Source organism: Cherax quadricarinatus, chromosome 88 (genome assembly GCF_038502225.1).
Source record: "Cherax quadricarinatus isolate ZL_2023a chromosome 88, ASM3850222v1, whole genome shotgun sequence".
Classification (NCBI taxonomy): Eukaryota; Metazoa; Arthropoda; class Malacostraca; order Decapoda; family Parastacidae; genus Cherax; species Cherax quadricarinatus.
Window position 1 is genome coordinate 1,510,563 of NC_091379.1, and position 10,763 is coordinate 1,521,325.

A 10,763-nucleotide genomic window follows, 5' to 3' on the forward strand; every position below is an offset into this window, starting at 1 on the left:
GACTTCAAGAGTGTATCAGTCTGTAGTGGAAGGAAGGCGGGGTAGGGGTCGGCCTAGGAAGGGTTGGAGGGAGGGGGTAAAGGAGGTTTTGTGTGCGAGGGGCTTGGACTTCCAGCAGGCATGCGTGAGCGTGTTTGATAGGAGTGAATGGAGACAAATGGTTTTTAATACTTGACGTGCTGTTGGAGTGTGAGCAAAGTAACATTTATGAAGGGATTCAGGGAAACCGGCAGGCCGGACTTGAGTCCTGGAGATGGGAAGTACAGTGCCTGCACTCTGAAGGATGGGTGTTAATGTTGCAGTTTAAAAACTGTAGTGTAAAGCACCCTTTTGGCAAGACAGTGATGGAGTGAATGATGGTGAAAGTTTTTCTTTTTCGGGCCACCCTGCCTTGGTGGGAATCGGCCGGTGTGATAATAAAAAAAAAATAATGGCCTACCACCATAGATAAGGACATGAGAATTAAAGAATGCAGGGACAATTTTCAGTTTCACCCAACCAACGATTTTCTGATGTGGCTTATGTGTTTACCTGGAGTTTACCTGGAGAGAGTTCCGGGGGTCGCAACTTGAAAACTAAGCATTTGCGACGGAAGTAATGTAGAACATCAATCAATTGAGATCTGTTATTGAAATGATAAAGACTTAAAGACAGGACAAAGTGCTTTTAAAACCTACAAACGGAAGTCAGTTTGCATTTTTAGGTTTTTCTTTATAGTATTTTTATCAAAAATGCGTCTTTACTGGTCCATGCGTCTTTACTGGTCAAGTAACCCTATCAGGTACCTCCCTTAACATTTAGAGGTGAAAACAAACATTTATCCATACACATCAATGTCTATCAACAACACTTCAGTTAATTTGTCACAGTACAAGTCTAGATAACGTGTAATTACTACAGAAAATTGGAGAGGAATCTCCCATACTCACCCATTAGTGGGAAAACACAGCTGTTCTGATGTAAACAAAGGCGTGTTGAGTGTTGCCATCTATGGTTAGGTTTATTTATTTTTATTTTATTTATTTCATTATTTATTTTTGTTTTGATTAATTTTTAAAAATCAATTTTACTCTCCAAACACTTGAACTTTTTAGGTAGGGACCCCTTTGCACTTGCACCATGTGCGCAGTCTTGGATGAGCCCCTGAACCCCTTGGACCGCGGGGCCCCCAAATGCGCGCAGGGCCCTAGGCAAATGCCTAGTTTGCCTATGCGGTAATCCAGCCCTGGACACACTGGCCTTCTCCCACTAAGGTTGGGCCAACCAAAAAAATGAGGAAAACACATTAACATGAAGGTTTGTATATTCTTATAATTTTCTACTACAAGTGCCTATACTTTGCATAGTGTCTTTCTTTTGAACTTTCAATTGTATCTAATTGTATTTTTACCATAATGTAGCAAAATTGTAACCAAATGAACCATAAACCCAGCTACTGTAACATCTATATATAAGAATTATTTTTATTTATTTTATTTATACAGCACCTGGGGAAATGGAAGGCAATCAGGCTAGAGCCAACTAAAGGGAGATTAAGTCAGAGTCCTTGAATCAAGAGCCCCTTGTTGCCATGAAGTCTCCTTCCTGGAGGGGTGAGTGCTCAAAGTAACCATGAATGTTGGAAAAAATGTACGAGTTAAATTTACAATTTAAGTGAATGGAGATGAATGGCTTTTGGGACCTGACGAGCTGTTGGAGTGTGAACAGGGTAATATTTTGTGAAGGGATTCAGGGAAACCGGTTAGCCGGACTTGAGGTTTGAAGTATAATGCCTACACTTTAAAGGAGGGGTTTGGGATACTGACTGTTTGGAGTGGTGTCTAAACTGTCATATCTGAGCACCTCTTCAAAGACAGTGATTATGCGTGAATGATGGTGAAAGTGTTTCCTTCTTTTTTGGGTCACCCTGCCTTGGCAGGAGACAGCCGATGTGTTGAAATTTTTTTTTTAAAGTTATTAAAACCAGTGAAAGAATATACTTCAGTACTGGTACTTTCCTCAGCATCATATATGTACACTACATGTGAAATTTAATCCCAAGGCAGATGTATAAACTATTTGAACTAATCCTCACCTATTTTTGAAAAATGTCCACAAAACAATACAATTAAAATGACAGACCAACTGGTTTTTTAAAAACTCTCTGGGCCAGCCATTAAAAAATAAGATCACCCAGCTCATTGTCTAGTATCTGGGCATTGTAGACTATCATTATCTTGGGGAAGGCTAAACTCAGATGGGTCATACAGACTCTGGGGAACGGGAGGTAACAAGGTTTGATTCAATGAAAGATAGGGTAACTCCATTTCCTTAGATAAAAAATCATTTACTGGCATCAAGACAGTTGGGATGAGGCTTCATATATGTTATGGTATAAAGTTATCTGGCCAAGATACATTACACCCTCTGACATTAAATAGTTCATCAGTTCAAGTAAACACTAAACCCATATGGGCTATTTAGTGCAATAAGTGGAGGTTCGATCCTCAGTCTAATAATCATGAGCTGGGTTCTGACAAGTACATGTATGGATATTTGTGAACTTTTAAAGATAAATGTAGTATTTAAGTAATATAGTGCACTTACAAAGTTACTGGTTTATAGTATTTAACTTAAGGAGTATGCAGTCCTTACCATGAGAGTGCTGTCACCAGGGTTGTGGTACCTTAATTTAGCACTCACTTGTGCTACAAACCCATGGATGTTCACGTGTACTAAGGCAGACACCAGCTCTACTATCTCAACTTTACCTGTTGAAAATTATTAAAATTAGGTATAAAAAAAATGTCTGACTTTCTTCAACAGACTAAAATATGTTTATCTGGAGAGGGTTTCAGGGGTCAACGCCCCTGCGGCCCGGTCTGAGACCAGGCCTTGTACAAAAACCTCTTGTACAATTTTTATTACTGCATTATTATAGTCATGGGGAAGACACTAAACCCCTAAGGGCCATACAGGAGACATACAATTGGAGGCGATTAATATAAATCTTTATTTGGCCTTAAGAAGACTGAAAAATAATGATATGACAGCAATTTATTGTACGTCTAAGCCTCTGCCCCCCTTTAGATCAGATATGGGTCAAGATACTATTACAACTTTTGTTTTTCTTTTTAGGTCATCCTGCCTCAGTGGGATATGGCCAGTGTGTTGAAAAAAGAAACTGTTATTACACTGTAGTGTTACAATATCATATTCATGGAAAGATGCAAAACTTGTCAGGGTCACGAGTGTTCCCACTCAAGTGGGAAAAAAAAGTCAGAAGAATCTTAAGAGGCTGAGATACTGGAAAGACACTGGGAGAAAAAATGGGAAGAGGTCACAGGTGAAGTAAATTTTGTTTGGATTAACCAAAAGGGTTATTATTACATGCATGGGGTAGAACTAAACCTGTATGGGTCATACAGTACCTGGGGAGAAAGGAAAGCGCTCAAGCTCAATCTAAGGAAGGAGACATCAAATCCAATTCCTTGGATTTAGAACCCCTATCATTATTATTATAATCAAGGGGGAGCACTAAACCCAGAGGATTATGCAGTTTAGAACCCCTAACCTGAATCAAGGAAACTCCCTGGAGGAGTGGGAATGTTAGTAACTCAGGATAACCCAATAAAGTTAGAATGTTGTCAAGGACTGTTTGCCTTACCTCTATTAGGGTCCTTTACCTTCTCCCCCAGGGAGCAACCCACACCAGTTACCTAACAGCCAGGTACCTACTTAAGCTAAGTGAACAGGAGCAGCAGGTGTAAGGAAATGTATCCAATATTTCAAAACATGCTGAGGATCAAACCTTGGTCCTTCAGTGTGTGCGCAGTACTACATACAGTAAGCCCTCAATTTAAAGAACTTCTGATATACAGAATGAAATCCACTGGATCAAATGATTAAGAAACAATGGAGTAAATTTAATGGATACCAAATTATCCATTATGGTTATGATCATGGCAAAAGTTTCATCTCTATCCACCACAATCACGCTTACCAGCTACTCAACTTCACAGAACCTCGTATTAGTCCATTAAATCAAGGATTTACAAATAAGAATGTACAAAAAAGATATGTCACACTTAACTTACTATTGGTCATATGGTAGCTCAGCAAACCCCAATGGCCTCCAAGCAGAGGTTCATCAAGTGAAGTCATTATTGGTTTACCTGAAATTAAACAAGAGCAAAATAGATACAAAATATCATATATAACAGTAATTACTTCTGTATTACAGTACAGTGGAACCTCAAAAATCGAACTGCTCCCAACTCAACCAATTATGTAAGTGTATTTTTGTAAGTGCTTTTATAAATGTATTTTTGAGGGTCTTAAATGGACTAATCTAATTTACATTATTCCTGATGGGAATAAATTCGTTCGGTAGTGGCACTCGAACAGCCTTCTGGACCGAAGAAAGTTCGATATTTGAGGTTCCACTGTATTAAATATTATCAGCAGAAGTACGTAATATATATACTTCTTATTTATTATTAGTCATGGAAAGCACTAACCCCATAGGGGTCATGCAGTGCTACACAGCACAAGTGTTAAGGAAGAACACTTGCAAAAGGGAGGGGTCATAAGTAATGTAGTGAATCTGTCAAGAAATCATAGAGTGGGCCTATCAGAGGAAGGTAGAAAATGCTGTTAGTATGTCAGGGTATTGAAGAGAGGCATCTGAAAGGATGATAAATGCAGCACAGTGATAAATGGGACATTCAAACAAATAGGGATGGTTCCAGAAACAGTATACAGCAGGGGCTCCTTGGAGAATCTGGTTGGAAGGTACTAGGGGGCTTGATACCTGGAGGTATACCTGGAGGATGTTTCGGGAGTCAAGACCCCGGCAGCCCGGTCCATGACCAGGCCTCGCGGATCAGCATTATTTGTTCGCTTTATTATTTTTGTTTGGGGCCTTTGGGCCATCAGTATGACTTGACAGTTCTCATAGCAGTACTGGACACACCTCCATGAGATGTGCCCAGCAAGTCTTATCACATCCAGTACAAAGGCATGCAAGTAATCTTCCCACAACGAGGATAGCAATAGAGGAAAGACAACAAAACCTTAACTGTGATATGATGTAAAACAGTTTGTCACAAATGAATAATGATATTGCTAGTAATCTCACAAGGGCCTAGCATATATGAACACATTATTATTACAATGAAAACTAAACACTAAACCACCGGGGTCATACAGCACTGAAATGCAGTGCGGTTTATGCGGTGTCAGTTATCTGCTGTTTACCATGGGCCAAAAATAACCCTTAATTTTGCTTAATAATGGCCCAAAGTGCAAAAGTAGTGATGCTGGCAGTTCTTAAAAGCCTAAGAAAAGCCATGAAGTGCTTCTCATTAGTGAAAAAGTACTAATTCTCGACATATTGTGCATAATTTATTAAACTTTATCATAGGTATGTATGTAAACGAAAAACGACATACATAGGGCTCGCTACTATCTGAGGTTTCGGGTATCCGCGGTAGGTCTTCAAACGTATCCCCTGTGGCTATGGGGGTCCTACTGTATACGTGGTCACAGAATGGAACATTTACAGAAGATTAAGATCTTGCTCTAGAATGCTCTGAGGTGCTTGCAAGTTAATTTTCCTGAGCTCCTCCCTGATTAGGCACTCAACACACATTATTATTTTTGTGTTATGGGAGAGCACTAAACCCATACAAGACATGTAGCACTTGAGAGACTAGGAGGCAATCAGGTTTGATCCAGGGAAAAAGAAGGACAGATTCAGTTTCTTGGATCAAGAGCTCTTCACTGCCATCAAGGAACTTCCTTGAGTGGTACCCAACAAATTTTTTTTTATCTGGTTATGATGGATATATCTTAGGTTAAGTTAGTTAGTTTAATATCTTTATTATGCACCCCATGCCCATCCTGTGGGTGGTAGTCAAAAGATTACAGAGGTACACAATGGGTCCAGGGACTGGACCCCTAAGTTTTGATAGCTGAGCAAGTTACAAAGGTAATGAACTCCAGGTAGATCTGGTGACAATCATGACAAGTTACAAAGGTATTTACAGATTACAGAGGTACATAATGGGTCCAGGGACTGGGCCCCCAAAGTTTTGATAGCTAAACCTAGGTTATCATAAAATGTCATTTTTTTTATATTTAGAATTACATGCAATTTTTTTTATTCGGTCTTGAATGAAAATTACTCAAAATGTATTGTAATACATGTATCTTTATATGCAGCTTGCCTAAATAAATAACACACAAGACTCAAAATGCATTGCATAAATTGCAGCTTTATTGTGCCTGTCTTACTCGTGTATATATACCCATGTAACTACATTATTTATATGCTCGAAGAAATAAAGTACTATTGTTATGTTATTATTATTATAATCAAGGGGAAGCGCTAAACCCGTAGGATTATACAGCACCTGTGGGGAGATGTGAAAGGTATTCAGGCTTAATTCAGGGAACTGGAGCACAGATCCAATTCCATAGATCAAGAGCCCCTGAACAGCAACAAGGAAACTTTCTTGAGGAGACTATTGTTATGTATTTCATTCAATTCCAATCTAAAATAACTTTCAACTCGTCAGTTGTTCCATTCATCTATAGTTTCACTACTAAACCGGTGCTTCCTAAACTGTGCTGGGTGAAGTAGCAGCTTAGGTTCCTCTCTGATTTAACCTAATTAAAATGTCCATTATCTGGAGGGTTTTTCTTCACAGGTTCCTGTACAACAGAAATAAGATAATAATAATTCACTTTGACTTTTCTTGGGTTATCATTGGTAAGGCAACTGCAAACAATCAAATATTGTGTGTCTCTAAATAAACTTACTTTGTCTTACTTTTTGGGTTACCCTTGTAATTTACACACATATTACTAAGTATGATAATTGTACTTATGTGTAACTGTACCTAAATAAACTTAATCTGCTTGGAACTGGGGTATTTCTGTTTAATTAAGTTCTCTGTGACTGGCTGCAGAACTTGAACCAAAATATGAAATAATGTAGGCTAGGGGTATGGATACCTTACTTGTATTAAACTCTGGGTAAATGTACAATGAGATATACAGGTATGCCACTTCGATGTCAGAAAGTATTTCTTCAGTCTGAGTAGTCGGGAAATGGAAAAACCTAGATGATCCTAGTGGTAGAGGCAGGCTCCATACATAAGTTAATGTGGAAATGGTCTAAAATATCAGTTTTAAGAATAGGTACGACTTGGCCCACGAGGCTAGGAATGAATCTGGAAAGCGGCAAGTTGAGAGGCAGGGCCAAGAGCTGAGACTCAACTCCTTCATTTATAAATAGGCGAGTACAAATAGGCGAGTACACCTCTATATATATAGTCTCAATTCACTTTTGAAGAATCTTTTCAATAGCTGTACTGAACGCAGGTAACGTTGTACAGTGGACCCCCCGCCTAACGATGAGCTCCCAACTTGACCAATTATGTAAGTGTATTTTTGTAAGTGTTTTTGTAGGTGTATTTTTGGGGGTCTCAAACGGACTAATCTAATTCACAATATTCCTTATGGGAACAAATTCGGTCTATAAAGGCACCAAAACAGACTTCTGGATTGAAATATCGTTAGGCGGGGGTCCACTGTATTCTTTATTCTTAACTTTTTCAAATAAGTCAGCAAGTTTATTCAGGTACACAAATACAGTTACATAGATTATCATACATAGCAGCATAAGCGTAGAGAACCTGGGATAACCCAAAAAAGTCAGAAATAGAAGTCAAATAGAAGTCAGAAAATGTCCAAAACCGCTCTGAAACGTTGAAATATGGAATAAGAACAAGTTATCTCTGGTTCTTTTACAGTAAATGATACTTAACTAATTTCATTAAAATTTATAAGCCATAAATGCAATAACAAAAAAGACTCATTTATATTTAGGTGACAGTATGATCATTAGATCTAGATTGGAGACGTGTTCTTATTGGAGACTTATCCTTCTGAAGGAAGGGAAAGATAAGTCCAGCTCCTTGGATCAAGAGCTCCTCACAGGCTTTAATACCCCTGAGAGGTGATGAATCAAACAAATGAAACATCTGGCTTTGTTAAGACGTTTCACTAACCAGTCTTGATCATTTCAATATAAAGGTTAATAAGTAGAGATAGAAGAAGAGGCAGTCAGTCCCTCAGCATTGGTGTTGACACTGGAAACAGCTGTATAAGAGGCAGTCAGTCCCTCAGCATTGGTGCTGACACTGGAAACAGCTCTATAAGAGGCAGTCAGTCCCTCAGTGTTGGTGCTAACACTGGAAACAACTGTATAAGAGGCAGTCAGTCCCTCAGCATTGGTGCTGACACTGGAAACAACTGTATAAGAGGCAGTCAGTCCCTCAGCATTGGTGCTGACACTGGAAACAGCTGTATAAGAGGCAGTCAGTCCCTCAGCATTGGTGCTGACACTGGAAACAGCTCTATAAGAGGCAGTCAGTCCCTCAGTGTTGGTGCTAACACTGGAAACAACTGTATAAGAGGCAGTCAGTCCCTCAGCATTGGTGCTGACACTGGAAACAGCTGTATAAGAGGCAGTCAGTCCCTCAGCATTGGTGCTGACACTGGAAACAGCTCTATAAGAGGCAGTCAGTCCCTCAGTGTTGGTGCTGACACTGAAAACAGCTGTATAAGAAGCAGTCAGTCCCTCAGTGTTGGTGCTGACACTGGAAACAGCTGTATAAGAGGCAGTCAGTCCTTCAGCATTGGTGCTGACACTGAAAACAGCTGTATAAGAGGCAGTCAGTCCCTCAGTGTTGGTGCTGACACTGGAAACAGTTGTATAAGAGGCAGTCAATCCCTCAGCATTGGTGCTGACACTGGAAACAGCTGTATAAGAGACAGTCAGTCCCTCAGTGTTGGTGCTGACACTGGAAACAGCTGTATAAGAGGCAGTCAGTCCCTCAGTGTTAGTGCTGACACTGGAAACAGTTGTATAAGAGGCAGTCAGTCCCTCAGCATTGGTGCTGACACTGGAAACAGCTGTATAAGAGGCAGTCAGTCCCTCAGCATTGGTGCTGACACTGGAAACAGTTGTATAAGAGGCAGTCAGTCCCTCAGCATTGGTGCTGACACTGGAAACAGCTGTATAAGAGGCAGTCAGTCCCTCAGTGTTAGTGCTGACACTGGAAACAGTTGTATAAGAGGCAGTCAGTCCCTCAGCATTGGTGCTGACACTGGAAACAGCTGTATAAGATACAGTCAGTCCCTCAGTGTTGGTGCTGACACTGGAAACAGCTGTATAAGAGGCAGTCAGCCCCTCAGCGTTAGTGCTGACACTTAAGACAGCTGTACAGCATAGGTGCTGACAAGTCATCATAACAGCAACACATATAACATAAACCCTCATGGGTGTTGATGCTGGGCAGGATCTTCAGGGATCATAAACTGTCAAGTCATCTCAACATGATGACCTTGCCTGGACAAGATTTTTTTTTAGTGCATAAACTACGATTTTGTTACTGAAAATCTCGCAGACATATATAAATAACATGTAAATAAATGACATTATATTTATTGTAAATAAATGATATATTTAATGTAAATGACATTATATTAATGTAAGTGACATTGTATTTAATGTAAATAAACTATATTTAATGTAAATAAACTATATTTAATGTAAATAAACTATATTTAATGTAAATAAACTATATTTAATGTAAATAAACTATATTTAATGTAAATAAACTATATTTAATGTAAATAAACTATATTTAATGTAAATAAACATTATATGTAATGTAAATAAGTGATATATTTAATGTAAATGACATTATATTTATAGGTAAGCGCTAAACCCGTAAGTCATACGGCTCCTGGGTAACAGGAGGTAATCAGTTTGATCCAAGGAAGAGGTAAGCATCTCAAATGCCCTGGATCAAAAGCCCTTAACAGACTATGCAAATACGTTGGCCACAAGAATATTCATGGGGGCAGCGCTAAACTCGTAAGGGTTATGCATCACCGGGGAAGGGGTGATAAGGTTCGATCCAAGGAAAGAGACATCCAACTCCTCGGATCAAGAACCCCATCACCGACATATCAAGTGAACCTCGTAACCCTGTTGCCTCCCCCCCCCTCACAAATAATTACTAGTTTCTACCCCCTTACACCCCTCCCTTTGCCCCCTACTTCCCCTCCCCAGCACCTGCAAACCCACCAGCAGCACCTCCAGGTGAGGGATCACTTCTCCTCCAGGTAATAATGCAATAATAAGCACAAATAACGCAGGTGACGTGCTGCTCCTCGCTCTCTCCTTCCTCTACTAACATCTGCAAAATAAAATTTAACCCCCCCAAAAAAAAATCTGAAAATTTTAATAAAGTATCAAAATCTTCAAAATAACATCGAATATCAATAAAAATATATTGGTTTCTGTATTTATATTATTTATTTTCTTTTTTTTCAGGACAGACTATCAGAAAAAAATATCTAAAATATATTTAGTTGGATTAGGCTAAATTAAATTGAGCTTGTTATAATAAGGTTAGGTAAATTTTCTAAGGTTCTTTTGGTACAAAATTATTAATTTTTACATTAACATAAATGAAAAAATATCTTTAAACGTATAAGAGAACATTTTAGAAAGGACTTAATTTTAAACGAGTTCTTGCTAATTGACCAATTTTACCTATTCGGCACCGCATATATATATATATATATATATATATATATATATATATATATATATATATATATATATATATATTTATATATACTGGTCAGAGAAATAGCAAGCATCGAACTTAAGCTAAAAGAATCCTTTAGGAGTCAGGAAT

The 10,763-nt window shown here is 38.8% G+C and overlaps 1 protein-coding gene across 5 annotated transcripts in view; it reads right to left on the bottom strand.

Moving 5' to 3' along the window:
* LOC128698580 (von Willebrand factor A domain-containing protein 5A) overlaps positions 1–10,243 on the bottom strand; it is a 43,684-nt gene extending 33,441 nt beyond the window's left edge. For 2 of the 5 annotated variants that reach the window (XM_070103827.1, XM_070103830.1), the window contains exons 1-3: positions 10,145–10,234; positions 4,077–4,154; positions 2,635–2,750 (exon numbers count right to left, since the gene is read on the bottom strand). In XM_070103827.1, the coding sequence (XP_069959928.1) occupies positions 2,635–2,750; positions 4,077–4,143 (183 nt within the window). In that variant the 5' untranslated portion in view covers positions 4,144–4,154; positions 10,145–10,234. Of the gene's footprint in view, positions 1–2,634; positions 2,751–4,076; positions 4,155–6,395; positions 7,372–10,144 lie in introns of those variants that run through there. The other 3 variants (XM_070103828.1, XM_070103829.1, XM_070103831.1) reach the window with 3 other exon arrangements.
* Positions 10,244–10,763: the final 520 nt, after the last annotated feature.